Source organism: Micromesistius poutassou (genome assembly GCF_964030765.1).
Source record: "Micromesistius poutassou genome assembly, chromosome: 4".
NCBI classification, from domain to species: Eukaryota; Metazoa; Chordata; class Actinopteri; order Gadiformes; family Gadidae; genus Micromesistius; species Micromesistius poutassou.
In genome coordinates this window covers 2,823,732-2,845,891 of record NC_140274.1, presented here as the reverse complement: position 1 = coordinate 2,845,891, position 22,160 = coordinate 2,823,732, and the positions used below count along the sequence as shown (strand labels likewise).

General features: G+C 45.3%; 1 protein-coding gene across 1 annotated transcript; it reads left to right on the top strand.

The window, feature by feature from the left end:
* Positions 1–1,061: 1,061 nt before the first annotated feature.
* On the top strand, positions 1,062–20,973 carry LOC311342383 (uncharacterized protein; the record flags this gene model as incomplete). The annotated part of the gene is made up of 11 exons (XM_084467224.1): positions 1,062–1,397; positions 2,117–2,400; positions 2,582–2,645; positions 4,331–4,516; positions 4,932–5,051; positions 8,975–9,288; positions 14,863–15,088; positions 17,497–18,129; positions 19,244–19,491; positions 19,671–19,734; positions 20,243–20,973. Exons 1-11 carry the CDS (start codon positions 1,106–1,108, stop codon positions 20,971–20,973), a joined length of 3,162 nt encoding a protein of 1,053 aa, XP_084323350.1. The 5' UTR covers positions 1,062–1,105.
* Positions 20,974–22,160: the final 1,187 nt, after the last annotated feature.

Genomic DNA, 22,160 nt, shown 5'->3' with positions numbered 1-22,160 from the left:
ATGCAAAATTGTGTAGGTCACCAATGCCATAAAATGTCATTAAAGTTAACATGGTTACCTTAAAGTTAAAACACAGATCTGCTATCTCTTCACGTTTCTATGGCTAACTGACCAATCCCGGCCCTGAGAAGGATGTCTGACATTTAGAAAGAATTTGAGAATGATAATCTTCACTCCAGCGCCGGAGTCTGCAATTCAGTATTCATATTCAACTATCACTTTTTTCTGTTGGAAAGGGTGAGTTTGATATTCTGAAGGAGTAGGGCTGCCCCCTAGTGGAAGGGACCAAGAACTGTCGGTCATTTATCGAGGGCGGGCCAATCATAGACATCTTATAAGATGTCTATGGGGCCAATCGCCAATGTAATCATAACTCTAGAGTTAACAACGAGATCGACAACAACGTCTCTTTCCCTCTCTCTGTCAACCGTCATACAGTCCGCGGTCTCTATGGGGACGGTTGTCATGGTGACTGTCTCCAGCTGAAGGGACAGGGCCCTCCCCAATCTGTTGACCCGGTTATTTTCTACTATTATTCCAAAAATATGGCAGAGATATCCTTTTAAACCTCCATTATTTTCTACCATAGGATTCAGTTAAACTGTGTAGATTAAGGCTGGGTCACTGTGGGCTAAATCGCTTTTTATTTATTGTAGAAAGACATGTATCTGGTTTATGTGAATGTGGGAGTTCAGAGACAGTAAAACATATTTTTCTGGAGTGTAGAAAATATTGGACAGAAATTGTTTTATATAATATATATTTATATTATATATATATGTTATATATATATATATATATGTTAAATATTGTTTGATAGACTGTTAGGACTTGGAGTTGAGTCTTTTTCTGTTTTTTCTTTGTTTGGACACTGTGAGAACCACCAACTGATCTCCAAAGCAATTCTGAAATTCCTGCACAACACAGGACTGTATGTAAAAATGTAATTCAACATTGGACCTGGGGAGGGCAGTAATACGCTAAAAAGCGTCTAAACTGCCGGAATCCTACAAGAAGAAGAAGGACGTGCCCATTCCGGTCTGGGATAAATCGACATCATAGGGTCCGTTTGATTTCAGTTTCTGTTTACTCTCTCGAGTAAAATATGTTAATAAACATGTCGCCGAGCGGCTCGACTTTGGAAGAACAGCTTTCGTCCATAATGGAAGTACTTACGAAAGCGGCCGTATCTGAAATGAGCCAGCTGTTCTCGGAAGGCTCGGCTACCCTTCGCTTACAGATAACTCGGAGCCTGAAAGAAAACGAGACGCTGAGGACGAGGATGAGGGGGATGAGGAGTGAGCTGCTTTCTTTGCGGCTTCAAACCAGATCGTCAAGTCGTTTGGCCCTGGCTCGAGCCCACATCTGCCAACCACTGACTAAACCACTGGACAACGGTGAGTGGAGGCTGTAATAGTTGTTAACAGGACGGTCCAAGTGGGACTATTCATTATTACATTTGTAGTAATAGGAAATAGTAATAATAATCGTCATGATTCAAAATTAACAATTAATAATGATGTATAACAGAGAAGCAGACTACCTCACAACATGCCTAACATAGTTCGACGATATGCCTGTTTCCTGCACGATGTAATGTATTCTTCCTCGTCGTCAGGCGGTTGGAAATCATCCTCATCTTACACCACCCATAGATTCTAGGCAGAATAGATTCTAGGCTGACTGCTAGATTCTACCTGAGCTAAAAAGCCTGGTCCTCTTTTGAAAATCATCATGACCAGAGCCCTGCTAAAACACGGGTCAAACTTGGGAGTTGCATTTCAAAGATGGAATCAGTCAAGAGCCCAGAAGGGTTTCAAGAAGGATGCCACATGAGCTGGTTTATCATTCCCTAACATCAATAAATTCAAAACTTATAAATGTTAGCTGATCAGCTTACAGGGAAGGACACGTTGTTGCTTTTTATTGTCAAAATCAAGTAATTGCGCTTGTCTCGCAAGTCGCATGTCATGTTGTGCTCAGATGATTTTCCTCTCTGTCACATATACATACATTTAAGTAGTTACTTTCACATGCACAAATACAAACCACCGCCTTTTGTGCAATTAATGTATCAAAACCATAACTTTCTGTCATATTTTTTCTCCCTCTGCAGAAGACTGCGATGCCTTTGGAGACAGTAGCACGCTGCGCGGCGCCACCTCAGAGAGTCAGCGTGTGGACGCCCCTGGCTCCTCCCACATGTCCAGTCACAACGAGGAGCTGAGGATCCTGAGTGTCCACGGACAAGGGGCGGGCCCACTGGCGGTGGACGGCCATGACACCCTCTTCACCGCGTCAGAAGTGGAGGCTATGAACTCGCTGTCTGCGGATCACAGCGTGGCCAAGAGCCTGGAGCGCGGCGAGCGGTTGGTCTGCCGCAAGGAGCAGAGTGTGCAGGTTGGAAATCATCTTCTCATTCACCATCCAAAAGAGATGCTTCCTCTGTTACAGCTCCAGCACACACCCATAGAAAGCACACCCCTTTATGACTCAATGTGTCGTTACTGGGGATTGACAACTATTCTGTGCAAATTAAAATCATGTCTTGTGTGTGTTTCCTTCTTTATGTGGAAAGCAGAGGACCCCAGACACCATTTCAATCAAGGTTGAAGAGGATATTGGTGCAGGCACGCCCGCTGTAGGTTAGTAATACATATTGCATCTATGCAAGCAAATGACCTGGATCAACTGAGAATGTACTCGATTCTACTTGAGCTAAAAAGCCTGGTCCTCTTTTGAAAAGCATCATGACCAGAGCCCTGCTAACACACGGGTCAAACTTGGGAGTTGCATTTCAAAGATGGAATCAGTCAAGAGCCCAGAAGGGTTTCAAGACGGATGCCACATGAGCTGGTTTATCATTCCCAACATCAATAAATTCAAAATGTAGAAATGTTAGCTGATCAGCTTACAAGCAACATGTTGTTGCTTGTTATAGATCTCTGAAGAATAAGTCTCCAAGGCTCCGGTCCCCTCAGTCAAATGTCTATGGGAAATAACATGTGGTTTTTGAATGATCATACATAACAAACTCTGTAGGTGGCGAAGAAGTAAAAGCTGCGTCACGTTTTGAACTACACACATTTTCCATCTAGTTTCGACTGGCTTTTTGGATTTTTGGTGCCGTTAAAGTAGCATTAATAATCGTTTACTTCTTTAACGGCACATACAATCCAAAAACACAGTCAAAACTAGATGCAAAATTTGTGTAGTTCAAAACGTGACGCAGCTTTTACTTACTTACTTTTATTTCATTCATAAACCCCATGTTATTTCCCATAGACATGTGACCGAGGGAACCGGAGCCTCGGAGGCGGGACTTATTCTTCAGAGGTCTATTGTGGTCCAGTCTTTCTTCCGCACAGCACAAACCAATTTAATCGTGACACTTCATAATGGTGTCATGACAACCAGTTTTGTGAAATATCCTGTCGCACATCTATCTGACTTAGTGCTAGAACTGGTCTGTAACCTATTATAACAATCATTATGTCAACATTTCATGAATACAAAAAGAGGTGCCTTTTCTGTTTATGTGAAGTTGTCATGACAGACATCCCAAACTAAGTTAATGTCAACTTATCATGACAAAGACAACTTCTGGTAATGTCACTTTTATTAATGTCAACTTGTCATAACAAAAACCGACTGACACTTGTGCCATGTCAGGTTTTATTACAATTACTATTTGTAACTTGTAATTATGTAGTTACAACAGCCTACTGGCTATTACTTGTTGGTATGGTCCTACTTGCCTGAGTACAGTAATATCACATATTAAGGAAATAGTTTTCGCATAATGTTTGATATTACTGTACTCAGGCAAGTAGGAGACCATACCAACAAGTAATATCCAGTAGGCTGTTGCATTCCGACTTGTACATGTTGTAACTACATAATTACAAGTTACAAATAGTAATTGGAAGAAAACCTGACATGTTTTATCACTTAGCTGAGCAACAGGCTATAAAATCAATGAACTATGCTAGACCAGCTTATTGGACTTTGTCTCTGTCTGCAGTAATGCAAATCTTGTCAATCTAAGTGCCTGTATCTCAATCCATTGGAGTGTCTGTTTGTGGCAACTGGAGAACAATGTCCATAATTGAACACGCCACTATTTGGATGAGATGGGTGAAAAATTCCATGTAGGCATGACTTATGACCCCTAAAGTGACGTGCCAATCTACTAAGTACATGTGGTTGCTGTCCATTTTGAGGCAGTTCACAGAGCAATCATTCCAGTAACTATATGCAGTGCTTGAATCAACATGATTTCTAAAAGGTTTTATGTTCTATAACATTTGCTTACCCCCAAACTGTGCAGGGTCACCAACAGGACCAGTGGTTCTTTCCAGACTAAAAGAGGAGAACAGAATGGCCAAGCAAAAAATAGAACATTTGGAGGAACGTCTAAAAATCTATGAGGAAGCAAACAAGGAGCTAAAAAAGGACTTCCTACGAAGTAGACTGAGAGGAGCTGAGGATGAGGCAGCAGTCAGCGAGAAACCAGGTACAATACCATTATCTGTAATGTTATTCATGCAGTGTGAGATGTTCATGAAGATCACTTTTTTTTTTTCTCATACAGGATGTGCTTGGTTGTACCTCCTCAATGCATGGAGATCTGTTACTGTTTCCCCCCTTTTCTTTATCTGACTAGCAACTCTCTTGATAACCTTCAGAGACCATAACATAATATGTATGAAGACATATGAAACATAATTGATTAGTTCAAGATTTATGTCACTATCTACATCCACTGATATGTCCACACATGGGACATCTCCTTCAATCATCAATCTCGCAAATTGCAGATACATATATTACAAATGTAAGTCTGCCTAAATTTGTCACTAAACACAGTTTTAGATTCTTGGGTTTTGTCACCAATGTCTCTTTGTCAACCGACATGCCCATTTTCACAGGTCCCAGCCAGTCTACTGGACAGCTGATCTTGTCCTCTTCTTCAACACCCGAGCCATCTGCATCTTTGAAGAAGAAGGCCAAAAAGTCTAAGGAAACCGAGGCTTACAGCCGTTCAAGGAGTAAGTGCATAGGTGCAAAATGGTCACTTAAGTGAGTCACACTGATTTGATGTTAAAATGGGTAGGGAAAAGACCCTTAATCCAAGTAGGTATTGTAATTTTTTAAACGCAGGCCCAGTTTTTGCATCATCCACTGGCAACAGCACGCTGCATTTGTTTACACCTACCTGGCCACAGCCCCACCCCCTTTGAACCTATGAAGTAGTGATCCAAGTTCAAGTTTATTATCATGTACTCATAAAAAGCATTTACAGTACTAACAGTTGCTAACAGTACTGTCCATCCCAGTAATTAAACCCATAGACCTCTGAAGAATAAGTCCCGCCTCTGAGGCTCCGGTTCCCTCGGTCAAATGTCTATGGGAAATAACATGGGGTTTTTGAATGATCGTACATAACAAACTCTGTAGGTGGCGAAGAAAAGCTGCGTCACGTTTTGAACTACACACATTTTCCATCTAGTTTCGACTGGCTTTTTGGATTGCCAGTGCCGTTAAAGTAGTAAACGATTATAAATGCTATTTTAACGGCATCAACAATCCAAAAAGCCAGTCGAAACTAGATGGAAAATGTGTGTAGTTCAAAACGTGACGCAGCTTTTACTTCTTCGCCACCTACAGAGTTTGTTATGTACAATCATTCTAGACATTTGACTGAGGGAACCGGAGCCTCGGAGGCGGGACTTATTCTTCAGAGGTCTATTTAACTTACAGAGACACATAGACAGAGGGAGAACGAGAGAGAGACAGAGACTGAGAATGAGAGAGAGGGAGAGGGAGAACGAGAGAGAGAGCCACTGGGCTCCTTGGGGGTTTCTGGTTGATTGAATACAGAAAGAAGAGCTGCCTCGGGGCACCGCATCCGGGGGACCGTGCACCGATCCCCGCGGCCGCCGTGCCCCGGCCGCCGTGCCCCGGCCGAGCTCCCGGACTCCGGCGGTGCACTCCCACGAGCACGGCGATTGAATACAGAAAGAAGAGCCGCCGGAGCTGAGCTACGGGGCACGGTGGCCGGGGGACCACGACCGCGGGGACCGGCCGCCGTGCCCCGCACCCAGGAGCTCAGCTCCTGCCACCGCGGTGCTCCGAGGCGGCTCTTCTTTCTGTATTCAATCGCCGTGCCCGGGCCGCTGTGCCCGGGCCGCGTAAATGCTGAAATAGTGGTAATGTCCGATCCAATTTCTTCCTCAACTCTTCTTTCTTGGCCAAGAGACGCAACGTTGATTTGTTATCGCCACAAACAGCACAGGCACAAACTCAATACTTCGTCTTCCCGTGGGCCGTCGCGAGCCAAGGTGGGCGTCACCAACTGACGTCAGTTGGTGAGCCCTTTCTGATTCGATCGTTTATGCGTCTATTTTCTTTCATTTGCTAATGCAGGCAATGGAGGTAGAAGAACATTTTCACGTTCAGCATGCATATGCAACTCTATCGTATTTCAAAAGGAACAAGTACTAAAGGGTTTCTCGGGGAATGAGACCTTTAAGGACTGGGATAATGGTGGCCCTCTTGAAGCTTGTGGGGACGACAGACTGGATCAGGGAGAGGTTGAAGATGTCAGTGCATACCTCTGCCAGTTCAGGAGCACAGGCCTTGAAAACACAGCCCGGGATGTAGCCTGGCATACACTGTACGAGTTTTTCGCAATTATGGGCCGACTGCAGCCTGGCTACTGCCAGACCAAGCTCAATCTATGATTGAGCTTGGTCTGGAGAGGCTGCTGTCTTCAGCACAAGAGACGTGATCAACGGGCGTAGTTCAGACTCTGTACTAGTGATGGGTCATTCGTGACCGAATCAGTTCGAATGAACGACTCTTTAACATGAACGAACCGACCTGATTCCCTGTTTCAGTTCGTCTCGTTCGTTCTCCGAGACTCGACTCCCAGTCCCACCCACTAGTCGCTGAGTCGCCGATGCGCTCTCTCGAGTCGCTGTTAGTTCGCTGAACGTGTTAGTGGTGAAAGGAACTTAGTTAATGTTGTATTCTTGTGTTGATTGATGATCGTTTGCACCATTGCACGACTGGGATTCATTTGAGAATGAGAACGAGGGAGGAGCTGAGTCTGACCGACTCAGCTGAGAACGTCCATTCGTGATTTGTTTGAATGAGAACGAGGGAGGAGCTGAGTCTGAACGACTCAGCTGAGAACGTCCATTCGTGATTTGTTTGAATGAGAACGAGGGAGGAGCTGAGTCTGAACGACTCTGAGTCTGAGTCTGAACGACTCAGCTGAGAACCGATTCACCGCTACCGGAAACACGACTGAACGAACAAACAATTTGAACGATTCTTCTTGGCGAACTGACCGACACGAACTGATTCAAACAAACAAATCATGAAATCACTACTCTGTACACAAGTGTTTATTTCACTCATAGTGTGAGCAGTCAGGTTGCAAACGAGAACGGCCCATAGAGTGTGCGCACATAAGTCTTGAGCTCTGGGTTTACATTGCATGCAGTTTTATACATAAAACTGTATCTCAAACTTATACAGTTTGAGCTTGAAATTTGCAAAACAATGGCAAACATTGCACAGTGTATGGCCGGCTTTAAATGTGATATCTTCATTGGTTGATATTAACACTCCACCTTTTTATGAAATTGGCCCGTTTGCCATCTACCCCTGAGTTACAAGTTGTCACATACCCTTTTCTTCTTTGTGTATTCAACAACCCTATCTGACATACCCTAATATAGCCTAATACAGTGGAAGACAATATATCTGAATAGCATAAGCTAAAGGCTATTTGGATACATTCACTTCCAGTCATTATGCAAAGTTAGGCTAACAATTTCAGTGCCAGACTTGAGGTTGTTGCTCACACAGCGAAGAGGATGCATGCACCATCTTATCTAACCTAAGGTTAGATGACAAACAAGCTGTTTTCCCTAAAAGGTGGCGTGTTCCTTTAAAGATCCCATTATGAATGCTTTTATATAGCTGTTAGTGGGCCCCTAATACAGTACTTAAAGACGTTCATGAAATTCAGCCTTGGTGCAGAATTACAGCCACTATGAGCCAGTTCCACAATGAGCTCTCCACAAACGTGTCGTTTTTTAGAGGCAGGTCCAGGTGGAGGGTGGAGGTGTGGCCCTGAGCAGCTTGCGGCCACGGTACCACTCGCTAGTGTTTACAGTGGATGTATCGCAATGGCGAGGCGCACACAGCTTTTGGCCATGTTCTGTAAATATTCTATGCATAAATATTATACATAGATATCTATATCATATAATATATACTATCACGGCCAAATCTCTGTGCGCCTCCAGACGATATTATGAATCTCACACTTCCACATCAATCTGAAGTAGACTGAACCGCGACATGGAGGAGAAAGGGATTGTTGCCCGCGATTGTTGCCCGCGATTGTCTCCCGCCGGAGCCCCGCTGCCCGCTGCCGAGGCACCACCGCCTCGGCAGCGGGCAGCGGGCAGCGGCGGTGGTGCCTCGCGGTGATGGGCAGCGGGGCTCCGGCGGGAGACAATCGCGGGCAACAATCCCTTTCTCCTCCATGTCGCGGTTCATGTACTTCAGGGAGTCAAAGCCAAACACGCACACGTGGCGCTCACACGGTCGTAGCTCATTGTCTCATTGGCGGGCCAAATTCTCTGGGCAGGCAAAGCAGAGAAAGGGGAGGTAAAATTTCCCTGTATGACTACATACGGGGAAAATTCCAAATCTGCGCTTTTGAGCGTTCATTTTTTCGAAGGCGGAGCAGGATACCTAGTGCTCATTTTATACCTAACGCCATTTCTAGCTACTGGGGGACCATAGGCAGGCTAGGGGAACTCATACTAATGTTAGAAAACCTCAAAGTGAAATTTTCATGCCATGGGACCTTTAATTGATTGTCTCACAGATACGTATATAGGAATTAAATAAAAGCTCTAATTAGATTTTTGCTATTTTCTCTTCACAGTGACTACCAGTGAGGGAGTGATTGGCCGGTATCTGAAGGTCCTCAATCACTACGCAAAGGTAGGCTCCATGAAGAGGGCGTTCGACATGGTGCATGTGGACCGGAACACAATTGCCAGGACGGCGCCAATTGCCGAATTGGCAATAGTGTTCCCAGAGGACTACGCCAAAGTGATCGAAGCGGGGGAAGAGGAAAAGGAAACGCTGGCCACCTTCTCAGAGAGGTGCCGTGAGGCAATCACCCCAGCCATGGCAGCGGCCATTTCTACCAAAAAAAAGGCCAATGAGCTCCTCCCAATTGTTTACAAGTTGACGTAAAAAAGGATGTAAGTTGTTTCTGTTTAGTTTAGTCACTTTGCATTTATTTGTGTTTGTGTTAATGTTCAAAACACTTTTTTTGTTATTGAAGTATTAAACAGACTTATTGTGCAACAAGTGTGAGCTTGTTGAGATTGGTCATGATTTTACAAATGCATTGACAAAACATTCAGCCTTCACAAATATTAAGGACCATGTCTTGACAAAGATTTGAACAGCTTGTGACGGTATAATGTAGCCTGATGCATCAGCCGCTTACTTCATTACATTTCATATAGCGTCTGAACACGAGCCGTAGAGATTCGTTTGCTTCCGGGAGGCGGTTGCTTCCGTTTGCTTCGACTAATCGCTGCTGCTTGGCGGTGACGTATGCTATGCGTTTATTTATTTCCGTTTATTATGTCCTGGTCATCACTAACGCCAAGCTGGCCTGCTGTTACACCCAGTATCCCTGCCTCCTTAATCTGGTCTTCTATCAGGGCAAGCAGGGGGGACACAACGATGACAATAGGGTTAGCATTAGCGTTTGGCTTGCATAATGTCTTCGCCACTAACGGGGCCAGCTGGTAAATTAAACTTTTCCCAAACCCGGTAGGAAGAAGTCCAAAAACGTCTTTGCCCTCCAAAAAATTCGTCAAACATGCTTCTTGTTCTGGCTTTAAGTCTTCAATATCCGGAATAGTTTCAAGCACAGAGCGTATAGCTTCGCCGACATCCATCTCGTCAACTGTTATCGCCCGTCATCGCCACATCTGCTCGCTGATGCGGACGGAGCAAACCGAAACGCATTGCTAGTTCCCTGACTATATGGTTGAGGCAAATTAAATTTGCCGGAACCAGTAGGCGGCGCTAGCCTGGCTAGGTATAATGACACCTAACATGTCAAATGGTTCACTGTAGTTTGTGTGAAAGGAATATGTTAATGACACTGTTAGGAAACGGTTCTGGTGTGTAATAACCAGGGATCAATCAATATGGATTGTTTTAGGGCAAATGCAGATTTTTTTTTCAGCAGCCTTAGCCGATGACCGATCTGGGCTGCCGATTTTCTTGAGCCGATATTTGGAGCTGATACTGCTTTTGCTCCCTCAATTTACATCATAAAATGACACGATGATTATAAATGTTACAATTCTCAATTTGAAAAAGGGACATTTTTTGAACTGTCTGTCTGTAAATCCTGCCCGGAAAAAAAAATTAATCGGTCGATGCCGATACACGTAAAAAACGCAAATATCTGCCCGATATATTTGTCAATCAACGCTTCATATCTTCATGACAATTATACACTGTCATAATGGTGTCATGACAGCCAGTCTATCCTTCATATCTTAATGACAAATCAAAATGGTACCACTTTACTTGAGGTCTGACAATTCATTCATGACACTGTCATGACAACCAGTTTTGTGAAATATCCTGTCGCACATCTATCTCACCAAGTGCTAGAATTGGTCTGTAACTTTGCAGACCATGCAGCGCGGTGCCACCTCTGAGAGTCTGCGTGTGGACGCCCCTGGCTCCTCCTACATGTCCAGTCACAACGGGGAGCTGCGGATCCTGAGCGTCTACGGACAAGGGGAGGGCCCACTGGCGGTGGACGGCCATGACACCCTCTTCACCACGTCCAAACTGGACATTTTCACATCACAAGTACATGGACCGCACGCCGACAGTTATAACAGATGGACAGCAAACACAACAATTACATGCAGACAGGATATATATGGACAGAGTGGGACTAGAGCTCTGACAGTGTGGGTGATGGGAGACCAATTCATTTGGCAGCTATGTTTGTGACACAAGTGAGTTTGACCCGGTTTTGACAGTAAGCATGTTAAAGAAGCAGGTGGAACAGTAGAGCAGGATGGGCTGGATTTCATTTAAATTTTGCCAGAAGAAGACCCAATAGGGTCGAAACGTTGCTGTGAATTCTTTATTAAATTAATATGGGAGCTTAAGCAGTGCTGCGGACCTTACATTTCTTTCTTTCTATATTACTTCATATGTCCTGCACCTGGCCAGTAGGTGGTATGTGCACACAGCTACTTTTTTGTACAATACTCTGATACAATAGCAGGAGGAGATGGGATGCAACATAGAGTCCTTTGAGTTTACGGATGGCATACAGTCTTTGATGGCTCCTTTTTTGAATGTCTGTTGTTAGCTGGTCGAAAGTGAGTTCATTGTCTAGTGTGAGTCCGAGGTATTTGAAGCTGTCAACAGTTTGAACTGCATCATTGTTGATGAGAATGGGGAGCTGGGGTGATAACCTATTGTTATTTATTTTTGGTTTTGGCTACATTAAGATGGAGGAAGTTATGTTTACACCATTGGGTTATAGGTAGTCTGATACGGTGATATGGTAGTCTGATTGAGTTATTGTCTGATAGAAGAGCGAGGATGGCAGTGTCGTCAGAGTATTTGAGGTAGGTGGTGGTGTGAGAGGGGCTGGTGCAGTCATTGGTGTACAGGGTGTAGAGGAAAGGGCTGAGCACACAGCCCTGAGGGGCTCCGGTGTTGGAGATGAGTGAAGGTGATGTAGTTGAACCCAAACAGGTTGCCGTCTGTCACTGAGGAAGTTGTGCAGGAGATGGATCAGAATGGGTGGAGTGTTGAGGTCGTAGCTTCTGGATGAGCAGGTGCCTTTGGATGGTGTTGAAAGAGGAGCTGAAGTCCACGAAGAGGATCCTGGCCAAAGTGCCTGAGGAGTCTAGGTGCTGGAGGACAAGATGCAGCAGGCAGGCGACAGCGTCCTCTGTGCCCCTTTTTTCCCCTCTAAACGAATTGGGGGGGGGGGGGGCGGTCCAGTTGAGGTTTTACAAACGGGAAGATACAGTCAGCAAAGTTACCAAGCATACATTCAATGAGACGATGGGTGTACATGATTCTGTACATGAGGAAACTTTCACATTCTGGGTTAATACAAAGGAAACAAAGGTGAAGGGGTGTGACCATCGTGGAGTTTAGGATTGGCCAGAGGAGAGACCAAGTTAAATTGCAAAGTGGGTGAAGTGGACATGGCTGCAAGACAGTTAAAGGAATCTACACAACAAAGAAGATTTGGTCTTTGTGGCTACAGTTGCAATGCAAATGAAAACTATCTCAACACTATTATTATTAATTAAAGAGGGTGGGAGGTATCTCTAGGTCCAAGGAGAATACATAACAATTCCTTTAAATTGACAGAGTAATTATATAAACAAGGTTTATATAATTATATAAACAGGGTTTATATAATTATATATACAGGGTTTATATAATTAGTGTACAAATTGTATACACATTATTTATCTAATATGTATACAATTGTATATTATAGTTACGCTTGATATTTCCACAACACTGTCATTACCGTTACCTTTGTTATTATAAATTGCCTGCAAAGTTCAATTGTGAAATAGACTGCAATTGAGCCCCACATTATACATGATTGTGTTCATTTCACTTACCTTTTGGCTTAATTCCCACTACGTCTTGTTTTGAATTTCTAACTGCTGTCTTCTTTCTACTGCCATTATTTTCTAGTTCATACCTTGGATTGTATCACAATAGTCAATAATGGTTGAACATTATCCACTTAAAAAGGTCACTGATTAAATGTATAGATCTGTGATGCTTGAGTCAGTTCATGGTCCTCCCTCTAGAATGCAGCATCATTCTAATCAGAAGATTCCTTGCTTTGTTCATCCTTCACTCCTTGTTTATCTTAGGAAAGTTAAACGAAAAGATGATTAATTTATCATGTTCATTTCAAGTGTAAAAGATATCAATGAATGGTATTGTCATGACCTCGCCGGTGACATAGGCATATCCAGTCATAAGTACTTGTTTGAACATTTATTGGTACAAACCTGGTGACTGTAACGCTGTAACCAACGCCACAAATACACACACAACAACAGGTTCACCGGAACACACACACACACACCGCAGAACTCAGAATCCTTCAACGCTCCTGCCCCCACCCTCCTGTTCTCCCAAGCCCCTCCCCCAGCTGACCAGGCGATTCGTCCCCCACACTGATTGGCAAGTAGAACATTCCAATGCATGCACATAGAACAACTGCCATAACGGACAACGAAATACAATGCAAACACATAACACACAAACTCCTAAAGAGTCCCAGGGTCGCTACATTGCCTCCCCCAAACATCAAGTCCAAGTCATCACCCCCAAGTCATTTATTGGTACAAACTACGAGGCCGTGTTGGGGCTACGGGGGGGTGGGGCAAAGTGCCTGGGGCCGAGAGGGGCCCACGAGTGTCAGGCCCGGGAGAGGGCAGGGGGAAAGGGAGGATCAGGGCTGGGGGCTGACTGTGGTTGATTGACAGGGAGGGGAGACAGGGATAGGGTCAGGTGGGGGCCTAGGGCCAGAGCACTGAGGTGGGCGTGTCCGGGGCCCATTCGCACCGGTGCGGGGAGCCGCAGGGCTCGCGGGAGCAGGTTGAGGGGTGGCGGTGCCTCGATAAGGGGCCAACCTGTCTCTGTGGAGGGCCACCCTCCTTCCCCTTCCCCGAGGTGGGAGCTGGTCCCTGTACACCACCTCCCCCATCTTCTCTAGGACCCTGCAGGGCCCGACCCACTCGCTATCGAGCTTCGGGCATCTTCCCTTTGTTCTTTCCGGCCACTTAGTAAAATAGTCCATGGCCGTGAGGACAAACTTGTTCCCCCTCTCTGTACAGGGTAGTGGGCCCACCACATCCACCCCAACCCTCTCTATAGGGAACCCCACAGGGCACTGCAGTAGCTGAGCATAGGACCTCTCAGCGGGGCCTTTGCGGGCTGTGCAGCCATCACAGCGGCGACAGAAGTCCTCGACGTCCCTCTTGTCCCGCTGCCCCCAGTAGAAGCCCAGGCGGAGGCGATGCAGGGTCTTTGTCACCCCTAAGTGCCCCGAGCCCACAGCACCCTGGACCCCTTGAAACACTTCCCCACGCAGAGAGTGAGGCACAACCACCTGCCACCTCGCCTCTTTGGTGGCGGGTTCCTTCCAGACCCACTGAAGCACGCCATCCCACAGCCCCCGTGTGCCAGTATATCGTCCAGGTAGACGATACACTGCTGCCGGGGGATGCCAGTATGCACTCTGTCCATCAGCCTCTCAAAGGTTGCAGGTGCATTGCAGGCCAAAAGGGAGGACTCGAAACTTCCACAATCCTCTGCTAGTGCAGAATGCAGTCTTGGGTCTGGTACTTTATTGTCCGTTTGCACAGAATTTTTCTTGCAGTACAAGCTCCCAACAATTATACATGAGGACATGAAACAACATTAAAAACATAAACAACAACAGTGAATAATAAATATGATGGGGGATCCAGCCCTGCAAGAGTGGCAATAAATAATATGGGGTTAAAAAGTCACTTCTCAGCCTTCCTGTGCTGCTTCAGCAGTGATATGGACAAGGGAACAAATGAACGGGTATGTAGGGCCTCATCGATGTGGACAAGGGAACAAATGAACGGGTATGTAGGGCCTCATCGATGTGCGGGACGGAGTAGGAGCCCTTCCTCGTTACTGCGTTAAGTGGCCTGTAGTCGACACAGAATCTCCACTTGCCCCCCTTCTTAGGCACCATCACCAAGGCTGCTGCCCAGGGACTGTCTATCTGAGGGCTCTATGAGGCCCGCCCGCTGCATCTCCCACAGCGCCTGGTCCACAGCCTCCTGGCGGGCCAAGGGCAGGCGACGCGGGCGCATTCTGATGGGCCTGGCATCCCCAGTGTCGATTTCATGCTGCATGGTGCGTCTGACCACGTTGCTCTCATTCAAGGCGAAGCTGTCCTTCAACTCAGCCAGTAGTCGCCATAGCTGCTCCTGCTGTTGAGGGTCGAGTCCATCACAGTGGCCCTGCCATGGCGACTACTGGAAGAGTTTAAGGACAGCTTATTTGTATATAACAAACTCTGTAGGTGGCAAAGAAGTAAAAGCTGCGTCACGTTTTGAATTACACACTTGGAAGAGTCGTGACTTCTGAAGTCTGTGCAGATCTGTGTTAGCCTAATGCTTCTTCATAATAGTTAACTACTTTAACGGCACGACAATCCAAAACTTCAGTGGAAACTAGATGGAAAAAGTGTGTAGTTCAAAACGTGACGCAGCAGAGTTTGAAACCTAACATTATCAAACTTCTTAGCGATAAATTGTATTTTATTTTGTGTTTGTGTTTTATTTGCATGAAAATTTATCATTTAAATCCACAAACAACATATGTGTAATCCGGGGCATATAAAGACTGGGACCAGAAAATAATGACTTTCTCTCCATTGAAACCCATTCATATTTTACGGTCTCAAAGGTCCCATGGGGACCACCGGAAGGGGCGGGACTTACGAGCTCTATTGTGACCCGCCAGAACTGTATAGGTAAAAATATTTACTTTTTAATTTGGAGTTATTAAATTCAATTGCAGCAAAATCACCTATAAATATATGACGAAATATAGTGTTGGAGCACAATGTTGTTTTAGAGGTGAATTCTCCTTTAAGTCGAACAACGTCGACTGTGACGCAACTGTGACGCAAAACGTCGAAAAAATACGAAAAAACCCGGCCCGCCACAGCACACCACAGCGCGTTGCCACACCACGGTGTCTGGCTCCGGGGCTGCAGCTGGATGCTACCAGAGATTAGTAGTCTTATAGGAGTAGTCCGTAGACGGGCTCTGATGCTACTCGCTTTGCCCGTCCAGCGAATTTGTTCCGACCGCCCATGATGAAATGAGCTAGGGCCGTGCGAGCGCCGCATTGTTTTTTCCTGGAGAGACATCATGGCTCGCAAATGAGCGAAGCATGGGGATTGCTCAGTGTTTGGATGTACAAATGAACACAAAAGTATTTTTTAGTTCCTTCATCCGAGCCTCTGAAGAACCAGTGGGTTCATTTTAGTTTATCTGGAAACGCGCCGACACAACTTCCCAAAGTGTTGTATGTCTGCGCCAAACATTTCACTGACGACTGCTTCCTAAACTTGGGCCAATACAGAGCTGAACGTCTGAAAAATAAGTCTCAATCAGTACCATCTCTCCTTGGCTCAGCTACAAACCTCGGGCAAGTAAGTCAACTAAGGCGCTAAATCATTGGGGCGAATGGGGCTGTAGCATTAGCTCTACAGCTAACAGCCCAGTTACTGTCGCTAATGTAAAGGTAGATCGCATCAGGTGTGTGTGTGAATACACACACTGTAACGCTGTGTTGTGCACTTCTTAGTTATTGGATAACCGTTCTGCTGTTGTTGTTAGGGTTAGAGTGTGCACCTCTGCTAACCAGGGTCATCAGATGAGAATAGGCACAATTCGAGGCGTCTTAGAGCAAAGGGGGTACAGGCACTAATCTCCAGCTACGTGACGGCAGTAGTTCTAGTGTTTTACTGATGAGATAATTATGGCCTGATAACTCTTACAAAAAACATAGGCCCACTCCTGTTTCCCCTTTCACACCTGATTCAAATCAATGGGTTATTAGCAGATTTCTGCAGAGCTTGATGTAATGAGATGAATGGAGATGATGACATGAACTTTTAAAATATATGAAAGATGTATGTAAACAATGTAATGTAATATCATTTTATCATTTCATATATCTAATTTTAAGTATTAGGCTAATGTTATTCACTAAACATGCTTATCTTCTATCTTCTTACAACTTGCACCTGGATTATATACAAAGTAATAAATTAAGTACTAATTTGACCTTGTTGTCTCCACACAGGCCAGGGCCCGGTTCCCCGAAATCTTCTTAAAGCCGTCTTTTCATTTATTTAACCATGGGCAAACAGCATAGCCTACACTGAAAAAATATATAGAAAATAAAACTTGGAATGAACAATTAAACAACTTGGCCTATCCTGCATGTCTATCCTGCTACCCCACCCATCACTTCCTTCCATTAACTGTTAAAAGACCTAGGCTATTTGGAAAGATGTTGTAGCCTACTGTATGTTTTTATAATAGTGTCAAATTGCTTTGTAATCAGAGCTGAATGACCAGCAGCCCCATTACATGACTGGTGTAATTCAGTCTAGTGTTCCATTGGTTAACATCACCTATAAGAGCAACCCCCCCCCACACTAAACATTGTAGATGATGATGGCGGAGACAAAACGACGCAAAAAAAGAGCCCCGACTTACACGGTCAACGAGACCGAAGTCCTTTTAGAGGAAGTGAACCTAAACAAGGCTACTCTATTCTCCGCCTTCCGGACAACAGTGTCCAACAGGAATAAGCAGAAGATTTGGGCTAAAATCTGCCGGAAAATGGCAGCTTACGGTTCGGGCGCACCGAGGGACTGGCAGGAGGTTAGGAAGAAGTGGCACGATTTCGTCAGCATTGCGAAAACTCGCAATGCTGCGTTCCGCAGAGAGCGGCTACTAACTGGCGCTGGGCCCAGCACAGTGCCAGAATTGTCACAGATGGAGGAGAGGGCGCTGGAAATCATAGGTGAGACCTCCTGTGATGGGACCTCGGGGGGCACCGACCTGAGGAGAGGTGATGCTGGACTCTCTCAGGTCAAGCGATCCCCATCCCCTGCTTTGCCGATATCCCAGGACAGGCCGGCAGCAACCTCCTCCCCCACCAGCAGCACCTCACAAGGCACACCGCCGCCTTCCAGGCGCCGGCTGATACCTTGCCGATGCAGCGAGGAGCTTATCGCCACGGAGAAGAAGAAGTTGGTGGCGCTGCACGGCATAGAAGAACGAATGAAAGAAGCGAATGACCTCGCACGCCAGGCGCTCCACTTGAAGAGGGCCAAGCTGGATTTAGCAATCCAGCAGCATGCGCTCGCTGAGGCCCAGTATCAGGGATCCGCCATCTCCGTCCCAGTCTACCTGGCACCTGAAGGTGAGCCTATTGTTGGTTTATACAATCTGATGTGTTGGATCCCAGTTGGCAAACATTTTAATTTGGATTTGATCTTTTATAGACACTGAACAGCCATAGAGTCCCGTCACTGTGGGAGTGGAGGATGTAGGCTAATGGTGCTATATGGTATGGTACGCCGGTACGTCCTAGTCATAAGGTATCAATCTCCCAGCTTTCTTACGGCATTTCACGGAGGAATGCCCCCTTTTGGTCGGTTTATTCCGTCCACCAATTTATGCATTGCACGATCTTGCTGTGCATGCAATACAATGTAAAGTTGTGTTTTTTGTTTTCGAGCTGGTTTGCTAAAAAGGCTTATGTAGCTAACAATAACAATGACTATCCAATGAGAAACGAGAAAGCTGAAGTCCTGCAAGCCAGGAAATAACGTCACGTTCTCGCCAAAGCAGGTCGGACGTACCGGCCATAGTTCTACCGTAGAACTGGACAACTAGAGCCATAATGAAAAAAACCTGCACATCAATAAAGTTGTTCGTCATGTTTCGTCAGGTCAGCTGATTGTTTTTAGGGAATATAATAGTTTTTTAGGGAAAACCACTATTATATTATTATTATATGACTACTATATTTGTATAATATTCGCATGTGTATGGTCAAACTTGGGAGTTGCATTTCAAAGATGGAATCAGTCAAGAGCCCAGAAGGGTTTCAAGACAGATGCGACATGAGCTGGTTTATTATTCTCAAACATCAATACATTTAAAATGTATAAATGTTAGCTGATCAGCTTACAGGGAAGCACAGTGTTGCTTGTTATTGTCAAAATAGAGTAATTGCGCTTGTCTCGCGAGTCGCATGTCATGTGCTCAGATCATTTTGCGCCGGTGTTCGTTCAGTGTCCTCCACCTGGTCACCTGCTTGAGCTTTGAGTCTAGGGAGGAGGGTGCTGCAGGAGACATTCCTCACCGAAACTGTGAATCTGTGTCTGCAGTATTAGTAACCCTCTGTGTCAATGTTACATACACATACATTTAAATAGTTACTTTCACGTGTACAAATACACACTTCCTCCTTTTGTGCAAACAGTGTATCAAACCATAACTTTCTGTCATATTTTTTTCTCCCTCTGTAGAAGACTGCAATGCCTTTGGAGACAGTAGCACGCTGCGCGGCGCCACCTCAGAGAGTCAGCGTGTGGACGCCCCTGGCTCCTCCCACATGTCCAGTCACAACGAGGAGCTGAGGATCCTGAGTGTCTACGGAAAAGGGGAGGGCCCACTGGCGGTGGCGGCCCTGAACTCGCTGTCTGCGGATCACAGCGTGGCCAAGAGCCTGGAGCGCGGAGAGCGGTTGGTCTGCCGCAAGGAGCAGAGTGTGCAGGTTGGAATTCATCTTCTCATTCACCATCCAAAAGAGATGCTTCCTCTGTTACAACTCCAGCACACACCCATAGAAACACACACCCCTTTATGATTCAATGTGTCGTTACTGGGGATGGACAACTATTCTGTGCAAATTAAAGAATGTCTTGTGTGTTTTCTTCTATATGTTGAAAGCAGCAGACCCCAGATATCATTTCGATTAAGGTTGAAGAGGATTTTGGTGGAGGCACGCCCGCTGTAGGTTAGTAATACACGTTGCATCTATGCAAGCAAACAACCTTGATCAACTGAGAATGTACTCGATTCTACCGGCGCTAAAATGCCTGGTCCTCTTTTGAAAGCATCATGACCAGAGCCGTGCTTAAACACAAGGACTACTTGTACAGTTTATAGTAGAATGATTTACATCTTCTTCATGGCAGACAGGTGTCAGGAACGCTGAGATCAGCTCTGACTCCCAATATAACTACTGTATTGGTAAAACATGTGATAGGAAACAACAGATGACCCGGGTTGTGTCTTTATGACCTCCTTCCTTAAAAGGCGGAGATGTAGTGGTGCCTTCTCAGCTGGAGCCTTTGACCCTTGAGCACCCCAAGGGGGGCAAGGAAAAGGCATAATCAACAAAAATAAGTTAGAAAGATTGTCAAAATATAATTCTTCAGAGTGTGTACAAAGTACATACTGTATTGTTTGTGCAAATAATGAATTAATACCATTACTTTCTGTCTTTGTTTTCCTCTCTGAAGAAGACTGCAATGACATTAGAGACAGCAGCACACAGTGCGGCGCCACCTCGGAGAGTCAGCGTGCGGACCCCCCTGGCTCCTCCCACATGTCCAGTCACAACGGGGAGCTGCGGATCCTGAGCATTGACGGACATGGGGAGGGCCCACTGGCGGTGGACGGCCTCTTCAGCGCGTCTGAACTGGAGGCAATGAGCACGCTGTCTGCGGACCACAGCGTGGCCAAGAGCCTGGACTGCAGCGAGCGGCTCGTCCACTGTGAGGAGCTGACTGGTCATTGGGGCGGCTGCAAGGGACAGCCCTGCGTCTTGTGTGGCAAGGTTTTTCCAAACAATCCCAAGATGATCATCCACATGCGTACCCACACCGACGAGAAGCCGTACGGGTGCGACCAATGCATGTTGCGTTTCAGTCTGAGCTCCAGGCTGAAGATGCACATGAGGACTCACACCAGGGAGAAGCCCTTCAAGTGTGGCCAATGCGTGAAGCGCTTTAGTTTGAGCTCCAGGCTGAAGCTCCACATGAGGACTCACACCAGGGAGAAGCCCTACAGGTGCGACCAATGTGCGAAGAGCTTCGGACAGACAGGCACCCTGAAGCTCCACATGAGGACTCACACCGGCGAGAAGCCCTACAAGTGTGACCAATGCGTGAAGCACTTCAGACAGAGCACCAAGCTGAAGCGCCACATGAGGACTCACTCCGGGGAGAAGCCCGGCATGTGTCTGCAGTGAAACGCCAGCTACAGCGACTTAAGCGTTTGCACATGCTTAAGCACACGGGCAACAGGACGTGTGACGCAGTGCAACGGGACACTTTGATTGACACCTGTATCCGTTGAAAGCTATCTTAACACCTTTTCAATTAGAGAGGGCGGGAGGGATCTCTAGGTCCAAGAAGAATGCATAGAAATGCATAGATTTCCAGGCTAACACTTATTACAAATTGCCTGCAAAGTTCACTTGTGAAATAGACTGCAATTGAATCCCACATTATACATGATTGTGTTTATTTCACTTACCTTTTCATTCTGTTTGCTTAATGCCAACTACCTCTTGTTTTGACTTTCTAATTGCTGTCTTTCTACTGCCATTATTTTCTAGGTCATACCTTGGATTGTATCACGATAGGCTAATGGTTGAACATTATCCACTTAAAAAGGTCACTGATTAAATGTATAGATCTGTGATGGTTGTCAGTTCATGGTCCTCCCTCTAGAATGCAGCATCATTCTAATCAGAAGATTCCTAGCATTATTTCCCTTCACTCCTTGTTTATCTTATGAAAGTTAAACGACAATAAGAATATTGACAGTTATTGACAATAAGAATACGTTTTTTGGTGTATTATTTTTTTTATATTTGCGTTCACGTGACGCAACACAACAAACAACATGTCTGAAATATTCAGAGTGGAAACTGCAATATTTTGATATAGATTTGTCATTAAAATGTTTTTGTTCCAACATTTCTAGCGAGAAATGTGTATTTTATTCTCATAGTCGTTCAGTGACTGTATGACGTTTAGTTTGTTAGTTATTACGAAATTCTTTCAGGTCTCGCCAGAAAAATTGTTGTCGTTTTCTGTCGTTACTATGGTTTTTGATACCATAGCAACCATAGACGCTGCTATGGCTGAAAACAATAGTTATTAGGGTGTGCATCGCCTTTACAGGGACGATCCGATACGTATCTAGATACATGTGCTACAATCCGATTCATTTTAATATGGAACGATGCGATGCGATTCAATGTTCTAACAATCGGGTGCGATTTATTATTTATTTATTTATTTATTTATTTAGCACACATTAACATGAAATGGTGCAAGGAGGGAACGAAGCCCAATGGGCTTGTACAGAATTTTGATTTGATGAAATATAACTATAGCCTTATATACTTGAAATATATAAGGATATAAG